Raw genomic sequence first — 23,225 nt, forward strand, 5'->3', positions numbered from 1 at the left:
CTTGCCTCTCCTGTCTATGCCTGCCAGTATTTTTCATATTATTGCTTTCCTACACAGGAGACAACAATGATGCATTTGGAGCTGCAGAGGAAGAACTCTCCCCCTTTCACAGTACAACCAGGAGACAACATTCCATCAGGAGGACCTACTCACGGAAAAGGCTGCTCAGCTGAACCTGGGAAAAAGATGGTGAACATGACAAAGCCATTTTGGATGACTTTAAAACCAAAATGAAGATGATATTGCCAGCCACAATGGAAGCACCTCTTGCGCATGAACTCACAGTTGTGTTCTGTGAGGAAAAGCTGTAGTGTCTCCATATAAATTTAAGCTATGAGCGTGTCATCATAGGGCTCCTCTCAGGGTTTCAGCACTAAAGGGTATAAATGATGGGTGAAACTGACTGCTTTTAAAAAGTACTTTTGTAAAATAAATTAATATGGTAAGTTGCTCTTATGGTACTGAAAGAATGTTATTTATTTGTGCTAGCTAAATACTAGGGAACTGGATATCTCTTACGTACCATGCAAAAAACAATTTCACATCTTCCTTGCCAAGAAACGAAGGAAACTAATATTTATTGTTAGGTTTTAAAGCTCATAAATTAACTGAAATTAGCATCAGTCTACCCTCCAAAGCTGTATGGTACTTGAATACTGCTAGGAAGGGAGTATAAATAGTAATACTTTTGGTTAAATTGTGAACAGGAAGGAAACAATGTATTTCAAGCCCTTATAAAAGTTACTCATTTATTAGAAGCTACAGTATAAAAGGCTAGTTAAACTATTTACATGTCTCTAGGCCTACAGCAGAAAATATTTCTGACTTTCCTATCTCTCCAGAGACAGGCATTTTGCCAGAGGTAGTGGTCTTCCCTCTGGGAGGTACTGCAGCTAAATACAAAGGTCACTGCTGTAGAGGAAAAAGTCTGACATACTGCTTTTCTGCCCTCCAAAAAAAATCCTCTCTAGTGTATGACAGAAGGCTAATTTGCACCTTAAGTTAAGCATAGCCATCAATTACTACTTGTAGCAACTTGTAACAATACACTTGTTCTGTAGGCAATACCCCTCAAGCTTTGAGCAAGAGTAGCAGGGAGAAGCTGGGACCTAGAATGGGTTTTTCCTGACATCAATGATTTCTGGATATGACAGCCCAGTCCTGTACAGCTCCATGTGAGACTTCAGCAGAGGAGCTAGGCTCAGTGGCAGAGATGCTTCCTTGATCTGGCCACCTCTGGATAAGAAGTCTGTCTCTTTCTGGCAAAAGTCTTCCGGTACTAAGGTGTTGGCACTGGATAATGAAGACCGCCTCCAGGTGGATGGCAAGGCTGCATGCACCAGGTCCCGGGGTTCATCCCCGCTTCTGTGGGTTCTTTCGGAGAGCTCTATCTGCACGGTATCCAACATGCTACTCGCACTAAAGTCACCATGTATTCTAATCGAACCAGGTCTGTCCTCGGCTGCACAAGTGATTCTTTCCATACCTGTATGAGAAGAGGAGAACATTTTAGAAAGTAATTTCCTAGGGTCTGTGCTGTGTAATGAACAAAAATGGACCAAAAAATCGGCAATTCCCTGTACAGAGAAAACCAACAGGAGTATAGTAAAATTAAGCCATTTGGTCATTGAGCTCAACACTGCCTGCTTTCTGCCCAACTTTGGTATTGCAGGAGAGACCTCTGGGTGATTTGAAGTAGATCAGCAAGGGTTTCCAAATCCCACTTGTTTTGTTACTACCATTAAACAACACACCCAAATTATACTACTAAAGTGAAGAAAGCTTGACCTAACCAGGGACAATCATCGTGCCAGGGTATGGGGGACCATTCCTGGGCTTAGAATTCTTTTGATTTTTAGTGCATGTCTTTTTGCATTTGCCTATGGATTGTGGATCTTGGGAGCTAATAGAAGACCCTAAGTAAGCCTGAAGTCTGTCCACCTCTGCAATCTCTGTTCACATGCTCAGATAAAAAGCTGTGGAGGTAACAAAAGCATACATATATTTTTTTCTGATGGCAGAAATTGATAATGTGGCCCTGGTCAATATAGCTTCAGAGAGACTGGGCCCTATCTCTTTCAGAAATACAGTGCTGGTGAGCTCAACTGGTTTCCCCCTGCAAATGGCTTTCATAACAATACTGGTTTTGAGAATGCCAGGGCTGACAAAATATATTAAAATGGGCTGTGTTGATTTCACCTTTTACCTACCTGGAGATTAAAGCTGAGCATTTTTCCATGCTGGGCATATGTGCTACAGCCCTTCCAACATCAGTGTACATCTCTCCACAAAGCAGGTTCCAAAACATTTTAAGACTGATGGCCCACAACAACCACGTAGAGCCACTGTCTGAGCAACTTCCCTTCAAATGCTGCTCCAGTCCATAACTCCCTTGTTCTCCAAAGCCTAATTATCATTTCCAACTGTAACCAAGTGGGTGTAACAACAATGGTCCCCATTCATTCACCTCTACTTCCCTGTTTTCAGGTTTAAATTTTTTTTGGCAGCAAGCACCAGTCTATTTTGGCCTCTGTTACTTTTAAGGCACGGGTAGGTCTAAGGTTCAAATACAGCCCTCCCAAGCCACACCACTCCCAATGCCCGGCTGGCGTGTGTCCTTGAATTCTGATAAGGTATATCGTTTGGATGGAGAGCAGAAAATGCCTGCAAAAACTAGTTTACAGTGTTAAGGTGAAATTTACTCCAAATGCCCTGCCCACTTTTGCCTGACCCCACTCAGCACAGGAATTTGGACCTCTGAATGAAAAAGGTTGCTCATCCCTGTTCTAAGGAACCCAGTCCACCGCTTTGCCTTTCAAGACGTGGTTGGGACTGTGTGCTTGGCTTGCTGTGTAGAATAGCCACATCTGAACTGTCATCAGTGGCGGTGATAAAAAGACTTAAGCCTCCAGAGCCGAGGTTATCCTCACCTTTGCCTTGTCCCTCCAAATCGCTCATGCTCAGCTTCTGAGTCAGCTCGTGGTTGGCCCACTTGTAATGCGCCAATTCTTTTTCCAGTGCCTGGATCCTTCCTTGGTACTGAAGCCTGCTGTTTGCCTGCCCCTCTTCCATGTGCTCTGTGAGAGAAGGGAATTAAATACGCAGTCTGCTGAGGACTGGCAAACTTTGTCCAACTGAAGATTTAACATGCCATGTAATTCACCAATGACTACAAAGGCCCAAATCAAATCAAATCAAATCAAATGATTTGATTTGATTTGATACAAAGGCCCTTTGTTACCCCGGCTCTGCTGGAGCAGAAGCTGAATGTTCTGCTCATGCTCCTTCTGCTGCAAGGTGAGCTGGCGGTCCATCTCCAAGCACTGGCGCTCCAGTGCTACTTCCAGCCAAAATACCAGCTGCAGCTGCTCCTCCAGTTGCATCTCCAGTTCGGAAAAGGCAATGTGCTGCCTGTGTTGATCCTCTCGCAGAGTCACCACCTGGCCAAAAACACAAACTTTCTGCATGGTCTTCTCACAACTAAGGCATCATCTTGTTAACAGAACTGAAACAATGTACGCGTATGACACTGACAGATTCATGAAGTGAGAGATTCCCAGTGATAATGTGGGAAGCCATTGCTTGGGTCTGGATTGGACCGCCACGGCAGATGGAGGCTGGGAGCTCCTCTGTGCAAAACATAAATGAAAAATCCCCCTGAAATGGGTATTTCAGGGAGAAGGGTTCCAATCTAACCCCAGACATCCTAGTTTTCTATGTGTAGGGATGCCTTCTTGCTCCCTTCCTATGCAACCTACTGCCCAAAATGGTGGCAGTCCAAATGCGGGTTTAAGGTATTGTGCTTGTTTTTACTTCTACCTCCCTGAAGCTCAGCACTGGCACCCCACAGGGATGTGTGCTGAGTCCCTACCTGTACTCATTGTAGACATATGACTATTTCATCTGATCCATCTACTGCAATTATGAAGTCTGCAGATGATACTACCACAATGGGTCTAATTACAGGTGGAGATGAATCAGCATACAGAGGGGAGGTTCAGAAAGTATTTACATGGTGCCTAGAGAATAACTTGCACCTAAATATTAGCAAGACAAAGGAGACAGTGTTGGACTTTCGGAGGAAGAGAGGGGAACTAGCCCTGTTGTATATTGGGGGAGTTGTATGGAGAGAGTCTCTTCCTTTAAAGTCCTTCCTTAGTGAAGACCTCACTTGGAAAATCAACTTAACTCAGGTGGTCAGAAAGGCCCAACAGAGACTCCATTTGCTCAGGGTCTTGCGAAAGAGCAATGTTAAACAACAATTGATGACCTCCTTCTACCAGTCCACAATAGAAAGTGTCCTCTCATACTGTATCACATTGTGGTACGTTGGCTTGACAGCCACGGATAGAAAGTCTTTACAGAGGGTGGTGAATACAGCACATGATATCATGGGCTGTCCCCTGACTCTGCTAGATAACATCACAAGGGATTGTTGCCTTAGGAGAGCGAGAAAAATTCTCGGGCGATTCACACCCCAGCCAGCACCTCTTTAATCTTCTACCCTTGGGCAGGAGATATAGAAGTATAATCAGTCGTACCAACAGGCTAAAAAACAGTTTCTATCCGTGGGGCTGTTAGGCTGCTGAACGGAAAATAATATAGTGCAACTGACTTTCGGGGTTGGTGTGTTGTGCGACAAGCACACAGAGTGCAATGAGATTGAGTGTTTGGGGGGGGGGGAGGAGGCTCGGTTAATTTCATTGTACACAGGTTGTACATTGACAATAAAGGTATTATATTTATTATATTTTAAGAACCAGGAAAACCATTGAGGGAGCTTTGCTCTGAAAGCTGCAGGGAGGAGCTGGCTTGGAGGGAAAGAGAGAGACCTAAGCTTGACTAAAAGTTTTGCACCCCTGGGCCTCTCATGTGCTCATACTGGACAGTGCATTGCTCCATGGAGCAGAGCCACAATTCAACACCTGCCTTATCAAAATACTTGCAAAGCAGTGCCCGGGTCTCGGAGGATGAGAGGTAGCTGAGTTTGGCCATCAGGTTCATTTCGCATTGGGATAGGAGACTGGCTGAGGACCGCAAAACACGTTGCCGGCAAGTGATTGACTCGTTTTTGTATTCAATGGCAGCATCTAGAGCCTCAATGGCTTCATCTAGCTGGAAAAGGATTCGTTCCTCCTGAATGGAGAGGAAGAAAGCAAGAAAACTTTTGTGAGGGAAAGGATAACTTTAGTTGTTTTGCAACTAATAACGTTTAGTTCTGCTGGGCAGAGAGGTTCCCAGTCCTTACATTTAGCTGCTCTCATAAACCTGAAATATAGTTTTAGTGTGACTCCCACTTTGCGTACAAAGGCTGATCATAATTTGCTTGAAGCCTTTTTGCTCAAGTCCTTGGCCAAGCAGGGACCCGAGTTTAAAATTTAGCATCTAGGAAAGAAATAGGATGGCACTCATGGACACAGTGCCCCAAGAGCCAAGATACCAGATATATTTTCATTTTATTAAACTTACATCCCACACTTCCTCCCAAATGAACCCAGGGTGTCATGTCACAGTTCCACTAATGACCTAGTTTTAAGATTCCCGCACTCCACGGAGGCTCATTTGTTCCACCTTATCGAGCAGTTGTGTTCTGCACTCATGGCAATCGCACCCTTGTTTAAAGATGAGAGGAACTGTGCATCATAAATTAATGAATAAATGAAGATGCACACAAGTCATTTTCAAAGCACTTTCAGAGAAAGTTCCCTCTGAAATATACTGTGAAGAATGTTTATAGTAAGAACCTACAAATCACAGAAAAAGAAACAAATCATCTCTAGTACATCAACTATACTTGCAACAAGAAAGACTGCCAATTAACCTCTGGGGACAGCAAGGTGCCCTGGCGTAGCTTGTTGTCTATCTCCAGCCTTTGTTTGAGCAACTGGTCCTTCTCTTGCCGCAAGTTGTTAATTTCTTGCCGGATCTGTTGTTGATCATGCGTGCTGCTGTGGCAAAGCTGCCCATTCTTCTGCGTCAGTTCCTTTTCCAGGTACTCCAGGCGGCTGGACACCCGCATGATGTCATCATTCAGGGCCTAAGCCAGAAAGAATCAAGGGACAGGGAAGGGAGAGAGATCCTTAGGATGGCAAGTCTGCCGGTTGCAGCTTATGTCCTTGTGGTTTACCAACCATCGCTTGGTTTTAATTCCTCAGGGGAGGGAGCTAACAGAGCTAATTCTATTCAAAGAAGGAATAGCATAGCAACTATAAGGGAAAAGAGGGGACACATCTTGGCATAGCATAAAACAATTATAGTGGTACCTCAGTTTACGAACTTAATCCGTTCCGGAAGTCCGTTCTTAAACCGTAACTGTTCTTAAACTGAGGCGCGCTTTCCCTAATGAGGCCTCCTGCCACCAGTGCCCTTCCACTGTTCGGATTCCGTTCTTAGACAGAGCTAAAGTTCGCAAACCGGGACACTACTTCCGGTTTTGCAGAGTTCATAAACCAAATCGTTTGTAAACAGTACTGTTCTTAAACCGAGGTCCCCCTCTATATTTTTGAAGGGAGGATGGCAGCTAGCCTTGATCGAGTCCCCTGTTCATGAAGGAGGACCCTATTCATTTATCCTAAGGGGGAGGGGCACCTCCCTTCAACCCTCAGGCAACTTTCTGCCTTCATGAAGATTTCAGCGGATAATTCTGTGTCGTCGTCCTCCCCTCCCCCCCCCGCAAGTGGAATGAGTTGTGAAAGGCGAAAACCAAGAAGGAACTCTCTCCTCAGGTCTCGTCCCCAGCAGCCACTATACACTGTATAGTGGTACCTCGGGTTACATACTCTTCAGGTTACAGACTCCGCTAACCCAGAAATATTACCTCAGGTTAAGAACTTTGCTTCAGGATAGGAACAGAAATTGTGCTCTGGCGGCGCGGCGGCAGTGGGAGGCCCCATTAGCTAAAGTGGTGCTTCAGGTTAAGAACAGTTTCAGGTTAAGAACGGACCTCCAGAACGAATTAAGTACTTAACCCGAGGTTCCACTGTAATGGGGAGGAGTCTCTGCACAGGCCACATTCTCCTAGGTGGGCACCAAACAATGAACAAGGGAGTGAACTGGGCTGCTGCCACCACATAGCCACCTTTCCCCACTGCATCTCTCCTAAGCAGCAACCCCCACCCCTCTCTTCCTTCAGCTTCCTTCTGCCACCAGCATATTTTGGTCATTACGGCCAAATCCTATATATATTTACTTGTAAATTAAGCCAAAAAAAATTCAATGAAGTGTTTGCAATGAAGTGTTTCTTCCTCATTTTCGTTTACACCTTCTCCATGAACAGATTCATTAATGTAAGCTTCGTTTTTGTACTCCCCCACCCCAGGTTTACTAAAAAAAACACCATTCAGAATGGATTATGTTATACTTGCCACAAAGAAAATAATGGCAACGAGCAGCTCACCTTCCACACCCAAGGCTCACCTGGCTAGAGCGGAGTCTCTTGTTTTCAAGGCCATTCTTCTCCTGAAGGAGCGCTTCCTTTTTGGCCACTATGGCTTCCCGTTTGGTCAGCTCATCTTCCAGCTCATCCAAGGCACGGCGTTGCTCAAGGACTTTTTCCATCTCAAGGTCCAGCCATTTCTTCTGCTCTTCAATTTTCTGATGGGAAGGCAAGGCAGAGGGAGAAGCTGTCAGAGGGACTCAGGCTGTCAGAGACTCCGATCCCTGGCATCTCCCAAAAGGGCTGGGAAAGGGGGACTCCTGCCTGAAGCCCTAAACAGCCACTGCCAGCCAGAGTAGACAATACTAAATGAAGCTATGGTCTGACTCAGTGTAATGCAGCTTCCTATGTTCCCCCAATTTCAGGACATAACACAACTGAATAAAATAAAGACAAGACTTGTAAACCCAGGAAACAATTTAACTATTATACAGTCATACCTTGGAAGTCGAAGGGAATCCATTGTGGAAGTATGTTCGACTTCCAAAACGTTTGAAAACCAAAGCGGGGCTTCTTCATTGGCTGCAGGAGCTTCCTGCAGCCAATCAGAAGCCCCGTTGGACGTTCGGCTTCCAAAAATAGTTCGCAAACCGAAGCAGTCACTTCCGGGGTTTGCGGTGTTTAGGAGCCAAACCGTTCTACTCACAAGGTGTTCGTCAACTAAGGTACAACTGTATTAACCCTTCAAAAAGCACTTATTGCTCCCAATCCTGCCCTTTTGAAGGGGCATTTCACACTCCAACCTCGAGCCCCATTACCTGCTGCTGTTCTAAACTGATCATCGAGTCATTGCTGCCACTCCTGCGCTTCCTTTGGAATGCTGCTATCTCCTCGGTCTTGATGCGCAAGATCTTCTGGTGCTGCTCATGCTGCAGCTCCAACTCCTGAAGATGAGTGGAGAGGAAACTGTCAGACCCGCAAGGTATCGTTTATTTAAAGGCATTTCTATGCACAACCCTTCATAGCAACATCAAAACATATTCAGAAAGCCAAATGGGTAACTCAGTTCCCGGTAGTTATATTTATTATGTATATTGTTCTCCAGTGCTGTTTTTCTAGAAAAAGAGGTGCCAGAAAAAACCCTGTTCTTCTCCATTAAAATTAGAACTTCAATTCATTTAAAATGCCCCAGAGAATAAAAAAAGACTTAACCTGGTGACAAAGTTAATATGGGTACCAAATTATAATTGGGTACCAAATGGGACGCAGGTAGAGCTGTGATCTAGACTACTGAGTCTTTTGGGCTTGCCAATTGGAAGGTCAGCGGTTCAAATTTGAGCTCCCATTGCTCTGTCCCATCTTCTGCCAACCTAGCAGTTCGAAAGCACACCAGTGCAAATAGATAAATAAGTACCGCTGCAGCAGGAAGGTAAACGGTGTTTCTGTGCCCTCTGGCACTCGTCTCGGTCCTCCGTGTGCCAGTAGTGGTTTACTCATGACCTGGCCACATGACCTGGAAAGCTGTCTGTGGACAAATGCCAGCTCCCACAGCCTGAAGTGAGATGAGCGCTGCACCCCACAGTTGCCTTTGACTGGACATAACCATCCAGGGGGTCCTTCACCGTACCTTTATATTACCTTTTATGGGTACCAAATGAATGGATTACATAGCAAGAGTGTCGCCAATGAAGGAGACTTCTTTTGTTTCCACCTGCTTGATTACTGGTTGTGGAAGTCAGAGGAGCCTCAATGGAAAATGTTATTCTCTCACAGGTTGATACAAGGAGTCCCTGGATCCCAAAGGCTTGAAGGGCTTTTAAGGTTAAAACTAGCTTCTTTAACCTGAGGTCAGAATATGGCAGCAACCAGTGTTGTTCTCTTTAAAATGGTCCCTTCCGACTCTACAATTCTGTGAATGCCTAGGGCCATCACTGCTCCTGAATACTCTCTGGCCTTGGCACTGAAGCCCAGCCACCCCTACCTTGACACGGTGCTGCCCTTTGTGCATCTCTGTCTCCAGGCGCCGCTTCTGGTCCACCTCCTCCCGCAGCCGCCTCTGCAGCTGCCCCTGTTGCTGCCGCATCAGCTGCACGTTCCTCTCCAGCTCCTGCAAGCGCTTCTCGTTCTGAGCGGAGAGAGAGGCCAGCTTCTCAGTCGCTCGCTTCTTCTCTTGCAGGATCTGTTGCAGGACGGACAATAAGGCAGGACAGCTAATGCCAGGGACCGAAAGGAGGCTCTCAAAATGGAAGAGGCCTTTTTGAGACACCCTGGCACTCTGCCACCCCCCACCCCCCCATATAGTAGTGCTCCGGGGCTCACCTTTGCCTTGCTCTGAGCTGCTGCCACTTTGGTACGGTATTCCTGGAGCTTCCGCTTCTCTGCGGGGTTTCGGGACTCCTTGCCCTCCAGCTCCCAAAGCTGCCTCTGGCCATCGTTTAATTCCACTCGCACCAGCTCTGCTTCCTGCTCCAAGTCGCGGATTTTCTGACAATACTGCTTGTTCATCGTCTGCGCATGCTTCCCTGAAAGACACAGACGCTTGGCATCACCACCAAAGGCCAGTCTGGCACCTGGGGTGGGCTTTTGTGGGGAGGGGGGTCAGTGGAGCTGCATAAACAAAATCATTTTAAGGAGGGGAAGGGAAACTTCATGGAGATCAATTGCAGGTCAAAATCAAGACACTCCAAGACAGACTCCTATCTCTGCTTCCACAGCAATTAGGAAGAGGAAGACGTGACAGCAGCAGTCTTATCAGCTCAGTGTTTGGTAAGGATGTAATAGTAACTGTAAACCAGGATGGGAATAATAGAGAAGGAATAACTCTTGCAATGTTACAAAGACTTTGGATGCTTTGGAGGATTGTAATTTGGATGAACTATAATATGCAGTTGATTAAGCTATACAAAGGACCCATGGAGTGGAGGAGGGAAGTCCTACAATTCGGAAGAATCTTATTTGATTTGATAATTTAATTTTGTTAAACCAATAAAAATCATTTTTTTTTAAAAAGGGAATAGAGAAGGAAAGTTAGACCAGGAAAAAGAGAGGACAAGCAGAAGTTGTGATGGGGAACAGGAATGGAAAGAAAAGGAATAAGAAGGCTGAATGGCAGTAAATATTTGTTATTGCGGCATGACACAGATAAGAATTAATTATCCCTTTACCACAGGGGGTTGGCAACCTTTTTTTTTTATGGGGGCTGCATGCTGGAAGGGGCAGAGCCAGAGACAATGACTGGCAGAGCCAGAGACAAAAGCGTTCTGGATAAAACCAGAGTATTTTAAAAACTTGCACACCACTTTTCACGTATAAAATATTGACACACACACAAGAAAACACCTTGTCTTGCTTCAATTTTCACTAAGAATACCTCAGGTAAGAATTTCCAGTTCAATGCAAGCCTGTTCAGAAGTTAGTCCCTCTGGGTTTGATGGAGATGCTCTCAAGTTAAGTATACAGAGGCTGCATTTATTTTGGGAACACAAAACAATACAGCTACTACTCTTGAAAGAAAACCAAAGTAATTCCTTTCTGGCTTTATGTGCTGTACACATACACATGGCAGAAGACTGCCAAATGGCTCTCATTCAGGTTGGAGAGAGGTGAATGCTTTTCCTCAAGCCATACAACCAAGATATTATATATTATACACACACACACACACACACACCCCTTCCAGTTGTTCTGAGAATATATAAAGGGGGAAACTCCCCTATCCTCAAGTCAATCACCCAAGCTACATCTCTACTTAAGAGTGCTCCTCACCTGTCTTGATGAGTTCCACAATCAGGTCTTCCTTCATGCGGATGTTGATTGCCAGTTCACGGATCTTCTGGTGGGCTTGAAGCAGCCGCCACTCTGAATCCTTCCCTGAAAAGCCTTCTCCAAGGCTGCTCAGCTCTGTTCTCCTGCAGTCCTCTGCGGAAAAAAAGAAGCAAAATATAGAAGTGCCCTGGCAAGAATCCAATCCAAATAGGTGAAGGGACAGAAGGCACCAAGGCAAGAGTTGCCTAAAAGAGATATTGGGCATAATATTCAATTTTCATACTGGGAAAAGTTATGAAAGAAGGACTTAAAATTTTCATTGAAAGAGAACTATATTAAAATGAAGTATCGTTGGTATTTAATTTATGCTGGAGAAGGAAGGCACGTTCTACCTTATGCAGTGGATGTGCAAAATAACAAAGCTTTCTGGGAAATGATATATAATGAGTTGAAAGAAATGTTTAAGATAACGTTGGGGGGGGGGGGAGAAGAAGCATTTTTTACTAGGAATTTTAGATGCAGAGATACCAAAGGGGCAGAAACTATTATTTATGCATGCGGCGACAGCAGCGCTGATACTACTGGCCAGAGATGTGTCAGGGAACTGCCATCGGAGCTAGAGGCGGAGGGAAGGCTCCAGAGGGATGCAGGAGAGGGTCCCAGTAGGGAGAGAGACAGCCCATCTGCTGGGGAAGGAAATCAGCGTAACACCAGTGGAGAAGGGGGGCAGATGGGGGGATCGGAGAGGAGGCTCCAAGACTCCTCGCCGGAGACCAGCGGAGAGAGTACGGGTACTCCGCTGCCTACACCCTCCCTGCGCAGAAGACTTCCGCGCAGGGAGAGTAGGAGGAGACTTGGCGTCAAACAACTTTTATGCTGGAAAAGGTTCAAGAAACGCCCATTGACGGATTCTGCCAGCGACTGAGACAGTCACGATGCTGGAGGCTGTTCAGTCAGAAAGGGTTTAACCAGGTAACCTCGCCAGCAGTGGCGGCAACTTACGCACCAGCAACCCCTAAATCCATTACAAGATGGAAAGAAGATAAAGTCCCGACCAGAGACGAATGGTTGATGAAGATGATGGACTATGCCGAAATGGCAAAAATTGCCGGGGAAATCAGAAATCAGGTAGAAACCTTAATAAGGATTGGGAAAAATTTAGAATTTACTTAAGAGAACACTGTAAACAACTAAAAACTTTGGCAGGATTTGAGTAACACTTGTAATGTATTGAAAACTAAGGTAAATACGGATTATTTTAAGAAAAATGGAGAAAATATATGATGCAGCAGAAAAAGTTTCATATTGGAAACCATGAAAGGGTGGAGGGAAGTCTAAGGATTCGGGGAATCCTAAATGTTGATGATTTTGATTAAGGCTTGAAGTCAAATGTATAGTGTAAAATTGAATATAATAATAAATAATAAAAATATTTTTTTTTTAAAAAAGAGTTGCCTAGTCCAGGTATAGCTTGAGGCATTCAGGGTGTCCTGTCATTGAGAGTTCTGAGAGGGGCAACTCAATCTCCTCTTACCTCTAGAGGGTTCTGGAGGCTCCTCCTGGATCTGTGCTGGATTGCTCTTATTCCATTGTCTGCTGCTCCTCTTATCCGAAACCTCCTCCTGGCAGCAGCTGTAGATCCCATTTCTAGAACGGCAACCAAATTGGTCACTTTATCCAGAGGGCTTGCATAAACAATGCGGGAGAGAAACGTTGAAATTATAAAGCACACACCCCACCCTGAGTCCAGACAGAAGTAAAGCTGGTGGCATCTCAGTCAGTTTCCCCTTCGTTGTACGGAATTCATCACCTTTGATGAATTAAAGTTAAGGGATCACACAAGAAATAGAATCAGGTAGGTAGCCGTGTTGGTCCGACACAGTCGAGATATATATATATATATATATATATATATATATATATATATATACACACACACACACACACACACACACACACACACGACCAAATAAGTTTGTTCTTGGTATAAGCTTCCGTGTGCATGGACACAAAAGCTTATAACAAGAACAAACTTAGTTGGTCTCTAAGGTGCCACTGGACTTTTTTTATATATATTTCAACAAGAAATAGAAGATTTTGTGCACAGAGCAACATCCTTTCTGCAACAGGGCTAATGTTCTATTTTATTATCTGAACTGCCCTCTTCCAAGCTGGCAGCATCTGCATGCCTGCTCAGCCAGTCAGTAACATTCCCCTATATTGTTAAGGGCAGTTCATGCATAAAATGTTCTCCCACTTGTATTAGCTGGGTGTTTGCAAGAGCTGGGCCTCAGACATTCCAATTTCAGACACTGACAATTTCAGACCTGACAAGGAAGTCGCTGAGTCTAGCAGAAAGGCAAGGTATTTCACACAATCAGTATCCCTCCAAAACAGTGTTTCCCAAACTTAGGTCTCCAGCTTTTTGAACTACATTTCCTTTACATATATTTATTAAATTCTGTTTTACAATTTAGAATACTCATTTAAACATCCTTAAAATATCAATGACTTCCCTTCGTCTCTTTCCATAGTTCATTTTGCATATCATAGATCCCTGCATATTTTACAAACTAAACCATTCAGTAGTCCATTATCACATCCATCATAACAAATTTACACGGTTGAATTTATCTTAATGCTGCCAACATTTTCAAGTGTACACAATTTCCCCCCATATAGTCAAGAAACATTTTTCAGTCTTCTCTAAATGTATGTTCTTTTTGTTCTCTTATTCTATATGTTAAGTCTGCAAGCTGTGCATATCCCAAGTTGCCATTCTTCTTTAGTTGGGACCTCGCTCGTTTTCCATTTAGATGATTTTTATTGAGATTTCAGTAAAAGATTAAACAGAAAAACATAAAAAGAAATACACAAATACACAGTACATAATCCAAAGAAGAAGAAAAAAAACACAGAAAACAACAAAAAAACCCAAAAAAGAAACAGAACAATTAAAAACAATATCACCTTTTCATTTCTGTTTTTAAATTTACTTATTTTCTGGACCTCCTCATACCTCCCTCTTTTGTATTCCAGTCCAAATTGTTTGTCCAGCAATTTCTTTTCCACTTTTTTAATCCCAATCTTTAATCTTAATATAATATAGCATTAAAATTTTACCTCTTAAATACCAAATTTCCATTTCCTTAAACTTCTTTAATCCTAATCTTTAATCTTAGTCTATCTATAACTTTGAATCCTGTACAGATGGAAACCACTTATTTTCAATCCTACATCACTCTAGCATTCTTTAATTTTGCAGTGTTTCTGTAGATAATCTTTGAATTTCTTCCAATCTTCCTCCACCGACTCTTCTCCCTGGTCACGGACTCTGCCAGTCATTTCCGCCAGTTCCATATAGTCCATCAGTTTCATCTGCCATTCGTCCAGCGTGGGAAGTTCTTGTGTTTTCCAATACTTTGCGATGAGTATTCTTGCTGCTGTTGTTGCATACATAAAGAAAGTTCTATCCTTTTTTATCACCATTTGGCCGACCATGCCCAGGAGAAAGGCCTCTGGTTTCTTAGGGAAGGTATATTTGAATACCTTTTTTAATTCATTATATATCATTTCCCAGAAAGCCTTAATCTTTGGGCACGTCCACCAAAGGTGAAAAAATGTACCTTCAATTTCTTTACATTTCCAACATTTATTATCGGGCAAATGATAGATTTTTGCAAGCTTGACTGGGGTTTTGTACCACCTGTATATCATTTTCATAATAGTCTCTCTTAAGGCATTACATGCCGTAAATTTCATACCTGTGGTCCACAACTGTTCCCAGTCAGCGAACATAATGTTATGTCCAACGTCTTGTGCCCATTTAATCATAGCCGATTTTACCGTTTCATCCTGAGTGTTCCATTTCAGCAGCAAGTTATACATTATTGACAAATTCTTAGTTTTGGGTTCTAACAGTTCAGTTTCTAATTTTGATTTTTCCACCTGGAAGCCAATTTTCTTGTCCAATTTAAATACCTCCATTATCTGAAAATAATGAAGCCAGTCTCGCACTTTGTTTTTTAGTAGCTCGTTTTCCATTTAGGGGCTGCAGTAGTGGCATAACCTTTTTTGACACCTGGGAATTTCCATCTGGAAAAAAGGACTCGTTTTTTTATTAAAAAAGTACTTTTAAACATTTCCCCCCCAATTCATTATGGATTAGTTCCAATTCATTATGGATTATTTCCCAAAACTCTTTTACCCTTTTACAGGTACAACACATATGAAAGAAGGTTCCCTCAACCTCATCGCATCTCCTAGCAATGAACTACAATTCCCATCATCCCTGACCACTGGTCCTGCTAGCTAGGGATGATGGGAGTTGGTAGTCCAAAAACCACTGGGGACCCAAGTTTGGGAAACACTGCTCCAAAGTCTCAGGAAGAGATAGCCAAGTGGAGTGCTAGAGACTGAACCAGAGTTATGTGAAGTAGGTAGGTCTGTAAGTCCAGCATCAGGCTCTTCACTCACCTGCGTCGGTAAAGGGACCTTATCTGTTCACGGTCTCCCTTCTCTACAGATGGCTCCGCTGCCTGCTCTGAAGTCCTGTCAATCTCCTGTGTTTGTATTGTACTGCTAGCCTCCAAGCTGCTCGTCAAGCCACAAGGCAGTCTTTGGCGGTACACCAACAAGTTCTTCCCATTGAGGGTTGGGGCACTGCACAGCTGTTTAGAGGGAGAGAAAGGGATAATAAGTGAAATGTCCCTGACGTGATGCCTGCACCCTGAAATTATTTGTCCTCTGAAGGGGAAACTTCAGATCCTTAGCTCTAACTCCTTCAAGGAAGTCTGAAAGAGTAACAGGTTCACCAGATTATCTAACCCGTTTTCTACCCCGACACTCCCTTACCTGAAGATGTAATTGTGGCAGATATATCCAGTAAAAGCACACACAAGATACCTGTGATCCGCAAATAGCTTCTTAATATTTCTAGGCAAAAAAGTAAAAGGTAAAGGACCCCTGGATGGTTAAGTCCAGTCAATGGCGACTATGGGGTTGCGGCGCTCATCTCGCTTTCAGGCCGAGGGAGCCGGCGTTTCTCCACAGACGGATTTCAGGGTCATGTGACCAGCATGACTAAACCGCTTCTGGCGCAACGGGACACCGTGATGGAAAGCAGAGTGCATGGAAACGCCGTTTACCTTCCCGCCACAGACGTACTTATTTATCTACTTGCACTGGCGTGCTTTCGAACTGCTAGGCTGCCAGGAGCTGGGATAGAGCAACGGGAGCTTAGCCCGTCGCGGGGATTTAAATCGCCAACCTTCAGATCAGCAAACCCAAGAGGCTCAGTGGTTTAGACTACAGCATGGTCTTGCATTAGACTTACTATGCTGTTAATTCTTTTCAGTGGGTGGACAAATGATATACTGGGAGGCTCCTCCCACTCACTCCAGAGTTATGCTAAAACTGTGTGAGGAAGCACCTCCCAATTTTACATGAAAAGTTGTCGAGAGAAGAAAAGAAATGAAGGAAAAGCCCTCACAAAAACATTGCATCAGAAGTATTTTCTACACACAAAGTCTATGTTGTCTTCTCTGCCTCACCTTGAATAAAAGCAATATGGTATTTACATCTCTCACCACTTTAAATTCAAATCTCCAGGACATCCAACTCTACTGTTGCAGAATTTGCTTAAATTGATGGGCTGGTGGGAGGTGAAATAGGTTGTTCCTAGACAACACTCAAGAGGAAGCAAAACTCAATGTATCATGATAGAATACCCCAAGGCAGCTCACAAACCTTGCTGTGCTCATCACGGGCAAGCCTAAGCCGGTGGTGAGACTGGGCAGCATCCACAGGAGCTGTGTGAGGCCTTTGGTCAAGCTGTACCAAGAAGACGTTCTGCAGCAATTCAGGAACACCAAGTCTGGGCATCTCCATCTGCAGGTATGTTTGTAGTTTGCAGATGATGTCATGTTGTTCCTGCAGCTTGTCACTCTGTGGGGGAAGGGCGAAACAAGTTTTGGTGGCCTCACAGGGTAGTCAATGTGGTGACCTCCAGAAGATGTTGAACTGCAGCTCTCATCATCCTGGACTGCTGGCTAGGCTGGATTCTAACAGCATCTGGATAGACCTGCCTTAGAGTAAAGGGACCCCTGACCATTAGGTCCAATCATGGCCGACTCTGGGGTTGTGGCGCTCATCTTACTTTATCGGCCAAGGGAGCCAGCGTACAGCTTCTGGGTCATGTAGCCAGCTTGACTAAGCCGCTTCTGGCGAACCAGAGAAGCACACAGAAACGCTGTTTACCTTCCCGCTGGAGCGGTACCTGTTTATCTACTTGCACTTTGACATGCTTTCAAACTGCTAGGTTGGCAGGAGCAGGGACCGAGCAATGGGAGCTCACCCCATCGTGGGGATTCGAACCGCCGACCTTCTGATCGGCAAGTCCTAGACTCTGTGGTTTAACCCACAGCACCACCCACGTCCCTTTACCTTAGAGTAACAATACGCAAGATGATAGAAGATGGACTCTTCCATGTATTAAGAGCCCAGCAGATACTGCTGGGTACCCCATCCAGTGACAGCTTAGCTGAACGAAGACTGCAAGCAAAAATCCCGAAACTCAAAGGTTGGAAAGGTGACCTGTAAAAATGCTGGTGTGGGCTCATTTTCAAAAGATGAACCAATTGTCTTCCTAGTGGAGTGAAGGAAAGAAGAGAGCACGAAACCTTAATGAAAGTAAAAGGGAGGAGAAGAAGAATCTGGCTGCAAATATGGATTTCTCTGTCTGAAGATCACCATTGTGCCCACAAGAGAGGAAGTCTGCACATGGCCTAAGTGATACCTGCAGCTTGTACTGTTCCATGGCATCCTCAAGGGCGGCTAGAAAATCCCGATTCTCCTCCTCTAAACGCTCCACCTGCCTCTCCAACCTTGCCATGTGTTCTTCTCTCACAGCTTCGGATCCTTCCATGGGGTCTTCTTGCTTCTGCCAAAGAGAAAGGAGGGTGACACTTGCTACCTAAGGTACTGGAGTCCTGAGGTTTTATAGGTCAAAAACAGTACTTGGAATTCAATCAGGAAGTTAGAAGGCAGCCACCATAGTCGGGGTTATATGATTGTTGTTATACAGTGGTACCTCGGGTTAAGTACTTAATTTGTTCCGGAGGTCCGTACTTAACCTGAAACTGTTCTTAACCTGAAGCACCACTTTAGCTAATGGGGCCACCTGCTGCTGCTGCGCCGCCAGAGCACAATTTCTGTTCTCATCCTGTAGCAAAGTTCTTAACCTGAAGCACTATTTCTGGGTTAGTGGAGTCTGTAACCTGAAGCGTATGTAACCTGAAGCGTATGTAACCCGAGGTACCACTGTATTTTAAAGTGTGTGGGGGGTTTTTTTGTTTTTTTTAAATGGGATTTTAAAAAATGGTTGTGGCTCACCCTTGTGGCTAAGAAATCTGAAAAAATAATAGCAGCAAATAATAGTACCTGAGACTTAGTTGGCTTGGAACTTGCCGCCTTATGGTTTTGATCTTCCACTGAAGTGCTCTCAATGCCACTGTCTAAGCCAGAGGCTGAGCTCAGCTCGCTCCTCTCATTCTCCACAGCACACAACCACTCCTTCACCCGCAGGATCTGGTCCACAGTCAGATTGCCTTCCCCTTGCAATTCCATGAAGAGCTGGTACGCGGCGTCCGTACAGGTCCTGTAGCGGCTACACTCTGCATGCAAGCGGGTGGCATTATCCTGTGAAGGCCGCTTGATGGGAGCTTCGGAACGGTTGATGATGCGTGTCTCGGAGCGGTGTCGCTGCTCTAGCGCCCTCTGCAGGCTCTTTATCTGCAACTGCAGCTGCTCCATGTGCTCCGTCTCCTTGCAGCAGTTCACCACCGCCCGGTTCTTGATATTCTGCGCACGGTTGGCATAATTCAGCGTGGTCAAGCTTTCGTCAAAGTCAGAGGAGGAAGGGCTGAGGCAGGCAATCATCACAGTCTTGGCATTCCCACCAAGAGAATCTTTCAGGATCCTGAAGAATATGACAGGAATCAGTACAGTGGTACCTTGGTTGTCAAATGGCTTGGCTCCTGAACAAATCGGCTCCCGGACGCCACAAACCCAGAAATAAGTGTTCCGATTTGCAAACATTTTTTGGAAGCCGAATGTCTGACGCGGCTTCTGATTGAGTGCAGGAAGCTCCTGCAGCCAATCGGAAGCTGCACCTTGGTTTTCAAATGGTTTTGAGAGTTGAACAGACTCCCGGAATGGATTAAGTTTGAGAACCAAGGTACCACTGTACATCCATTAGCAAGGCTGAAGCTGAACAGACAAGGAGGACAATAAAATTGAACATTCCGACTACTGAGCCTGCCTCAGAAGCAGCAATCGGGACAAAACTCGCAGAGATTCCAAGCAGCAAGTCCAAGTTAGGAAACACAGAAAGAGAAGAACCCCCCCCCCCCCAAGTGGAACGACAGCACAGTCAAGACATGAGAAAACAGGACTGTGCCCTAATGCATGCCACTGTGGATAAAAAGAACAGCATACTACTTACCTGGTAATTTTGGAATCCCGGTAAGGAATGTGGCTGCCTTTCCGGCGGGGGTCTCCTAATGCGCTAATTACATTGCCCAGAGCCAGAAGACTGCTGTTGATCTGGATGCTCTCCTTGAGCCTCTCCCCAGTGTTCCCCGTCTTCACCACCCGCTCAGAGCCTGCCAGATCCACAAAGTGAAATTTGGAGGAAAGAACCTGGCCAGAGGCTGGAACCAAGACCTTCTCTTGAAGGGTGAGGCGAGTAAGACGCCCGGCACTGCGGCGCTGCTCCATGGTCACGGTGAAGATGGAGTGCGAGCGGCTTGACTTTCTGTTGATGTGGGTGGCCCCAGTGTGCTTGGCCATGTTGCCCATTTCCAGTAGGCTCAGGACCTCATCCAGGCCTTCCACTTCGGTCTCCTTCACCCCATGCAGCACTGCAACAAGAGGGATAGCAAAGAGGGAAAATCAAGAGCTAAAGGGAGCTCCAGCTGATGAAGCTTTTCTGCCCCAGCTGATGAAAGCATCAAGGTGAGTTAAACAGCTGAGCAACAAGAGGGTAAGTAAAACCCATTTAATTAATTAAGTAATGAAAGCAATAACTCGGGCTAATAATGGCACAGCAAGGTCACTGTGTACAGGGAGCCAAATCCTGAAATAATGTATGATTCAAGAGGTAAATCCTGGGGCAAGAAGCCTGTACAAGCCTAGTTTTCAGCCATGCCAGGGAAGCTGGAGGGAACTAAACTCCAGTTTGGGAGAAGAGGTAAAAAGGGAAGTGCTAGATTGTTAAATCCACAAAATGCAGACCAGGCAAACCAAAGTGCTACCTGCTCAATTTGCCACCTAGCAATGGCAAGGAAAAGGAGCAATGCCAATTGAAACTACAACGAGAAATCAGGCTTTTAAAGATGCAGGAAGCAATAGCAGCAACCGTTTGTTCACTTTTACCAATATTGCCCTTGTCATCTTCCCGGATCTGTATGTCCTTGCTAGCTGTCTCCACCTGCAGCAGGTCCCGAAATTCCTCCTTATACACTTCTAGATAAGAAATGCGGACCGTGTAATCCAGCAAGTCATTCTCATCCATGATCTTGAAGGCTTCAGCCATGGCTCGTGGGATTATGCCCTGCTCATCTTCATTGATGGAAGCTGGAAGCAACAAAGAAAACACGTTTGTTGGGGGGAAATTGCAAGCTGTAATGGATGTGTGGGGAACTAATTTAATCATCAGGAAGAAAGTTATTATACTCAAGGGGGTTATTGTTTGCTTTTAACCAAACTGATTCAGAAGGCAACTTGGCTGCAGAACACAGGTTTCAGTAACAGTTCAGCATGAATTTAGCAATCCACTCCTTAAAGTGTGTCCCGCACACTTTAAGGGGACACATATCTACTCAATAAATCAGACAGCCAAATCCCAGCAGATATTACACTGATTATCCAAGAGTCCCCAGTTGTCTCAAGTAAGGCATGAAGCTGAAAAATGTTTCTGTCCCCACCTGAGACTGTACAGCAGCCTTGCAAAAGGAATCCACAAAAGTTGCTAACCCACAAAGTACAGTCATACCTTGGATCTCAAACGCCTTGGCTCCCGAACAAATCAGCTCCCGAACGATCAAAACACGGAAGTGAGTGTTTGTTTCTGAAAAATTTTCAGAAGCCAAAAGTCCGACGGGGCTTCCTGCAGCCAATCAGAAGCTGCATTTTGGTTTCCAAACATTTTGGAAGACAAACGGACTTCCGGAACGGATTCCGTTTGACTTCAAAGGTACGACTGTACTTTATTAGCCCACTTGCCACAAACACACATATGATAGCGCTAGTGGCACAGTGTTATGGGTGTCAAGGAACCAAGCTTCCTCCAAAGTTTACCCTCTTAGCTCCCTTGGAGTGAATCATTCTTACAAAAGCTTTTTTAGAAACCTGATTGAAAAATTTCCTCAAAACATTTAAATCGGCTTCACATTTTTGGAGAGAGTAAATCGGCTACACTGGGTGCTTTAAAGTCTCAACTTCCTTACTTGAAAGCACACAGTCACTTGCCACCACTGTGTCATCAAGTGATTGACAGATGGGCAGCTCCACCCACCTATGAAATCAGGCCCTTGAGGCTGGATCCTTTTGTGAACTACAGTCCACTTGCTCAGATGCAGGCTATGGTTTATCTTATTTGTTTAAAGAGTGGCTTACATACAATACAGTCCCTGCCTTTACAATAAAAAGTAATAGGGCTACATGTACCCTGGGTAGAGAGGAAAGAAGAATGCAGGACATGCTATTCATGCAAAAGATGGAACTCACAGACACTAGCTTCTCCAATGGTGTAGGTCTTCCCTGAGCCTGTCTGGCCATAGGCAAACACAGTAACATTGAAACCTTCAAAGAAAGCTTCCACCAGCGGCTGTACACAAGCAGCATACACAGACTCCTGGTCCGAGGATTCGGTGAAGACTGTGTCAAAGTGGAAATGGCGGCTGCGCCCAAGAGTAACTTCCTTAGTCTCTGGGTCACCTTGTAGGCAAGTTTGGTGCCCATGCAGTCGTTCCTTGGGAAGTAAAGGTCGAATGCGTACAGCCACCCTGACAGGAACCTCCACAGTTGGTGGTTGGAGTTTGGCTTTCAGACCCATGGCTGGTAGCAAATGAAGAGTCAGGACATCTGAAAACTAAGTAGGAGTGTCATCTCTATGCCTGACATGCAATGAGAAGAGGAAAAGGCAAGTTAGAATAGACAGCACAAGCAATAAATAAATAAATAAATACATACATACTGGTTAAGGCATATGTTATGTATTTTGGGGTATCTAGGTCACCTTTCAGCTAAAGTTTCCAAAGCAGTTAACAATACAAATACAATACAGAAAATAAAACGAGCCCTGCTGGATCAGGCCGAAGATTTAAATAGTCCAGAACCATGTTCTGAGTGGCCAATCAGATGCCTGTGGGAAGGCTGCAAGCAGGACCCAAATGCAACAGAAATCTCCCCACTTGCTATTCCCAGAAACTGGTTGAATAACATTGCACCAAAGCAAGTGTTATCATCCCACACCTTCCAGTGCATCTTCCTGTCACTTTTCCTACTGCAAAATGTCAAGACCTCTCAATCAACTAAAATTGCGCAACCTAAATTGGCCAGTACATGATTGAATTCCACCTGAAAATAGTGACAGCTTGAAAGCACCCATAAACAGCAGCCAGTTTCAAAGAAATCTAACAGGTTTTTAAATAAATCTCAACATTTTAACCCTTCTCCCTTAACCCAGCTTTGCCCATCTGCAGCTCAGCACCTGTTTTTAAAGAAGGGCTAGACAACATTATAGTCAGTGTGATGTAATGGTTAGTGTGTCGTACCAGGACCCTAGGAGACCAGGGTTCAAATCCCCATGCGGCCGTGAAGCTCACAGGCTGAACTTGGGACAGACAGCCTAACCTACCTCACAGGGTTGTTGTGGGGACTAAATGAGGGGGCAGGAACAACATATGCCTCATTTGGAGAAAAAAGGTGTGATAGAAACACAATAAATGAATAATAATAAGAGGCAACTTTAATTGCCCTATAAAAAAGTTGCACTAGCAGCAGAGCACGTAGAAATTATAGG

General features: G+C 44.8%; 2 protein-coding genes across 4 annotated transcripts in view; one reads left to right on the forward strand and one right to left on the reverse strand.

Annotated features, from left to right (window-relative positions):
- The window catches only part of TICRR (TOPBP1 interacting checkpoint and replication regulator), a 38,463-nt gene extending 38,012 nt beyond the window's left edge, over window positions 1-451 (forward strand). For all 3 annotated transcript variants that reach the window (XM_080980229.1, XM_080980228.1, XM_080980227.1), the window contains exon 22: window positions 58-451. In XM_080980229.1, the coding sequence (XP_080836355.1) occupies window positions 58-173 (116 nt within the window). In that variant the 3' untranslated portion in view covers window positions 174-451. The remainder of the gene's footprint in view (window positions 1-57) is intronic.
- A 281-nt stretch (window positions 452-732) lies between these two features.
- On the reverse strand, window positions 733-22,376 carry KIF7 (kinesin family member 7). Its single transcript, XM_080980274.1, has 18 exons — window positions 21,929-22,376; window positions 20,576-20,776; window positions 19,644-20,061; window positions 18,581-19,118; window positions 17,937-18,080; window positions 16,889-17,086; window positions 15,617-15,810; window positions 12,675-12,787; window positions 11,141-11,293; window positions 9,695-9,897; window positions 9,357-9,554; window positions 8,194-8,319; window positions 7,417-7,593; window positions 5,822-6,037; window positions 4,930-5,136; window positions 3,242-3,440; window positions 2,931-3,077; window positions 733-1,486 (listed from the first exon to the last, which is right to left on the reverse strand). Exons 1-18 carry the CDS (start codon window positions 22,254-22,256, stop codon window positions 1,110-1,112), a joined length of 4,137 nt encoding a protein of 1,378 aa, XP_080836400.1. The 5' UTR covers window positions 22,257-22,376; the 3' UTR covers window positions 733-1,109.
- Window positions 22,377-23,225: the final 849 nt, after the last annotated feature.

This window comes from Podarcis pityusensis (genome assembly GCF_964106645.2).
Source record: "Podarcis pityusensis genome assembly, chromosome: 14".
NCBI lineage: Eukaryota > Metazoa > Chordata > Lepidosauria > Squamata > Lacertidae > Podarcis > Podarcis pityusensis.

Coding starts and splice junctions, on each gene's coding strand:
- KIF7 (XM_080980274.1), bottom strand. CDS start 22,256: ATGGGTCTGAAAGCCAAACTCCAACCACCAACTGTGGAGGTTCCTGTC. Junction 15,811..16,888: donor CCCGTGATGAGCACAGCAAG/GTTTGTGAGCTG, acceptor CCCTCTAAACAG/CTGTGCAGTGCCCCAACCCT. Junction 9,555..9,694: donor CAGCTCAGAGCAAGGCAAAG/GTGAGCCCCGGA, acceptor GTCCTGCAACAG/ATCCTGCAAGAGAAGAAGCG.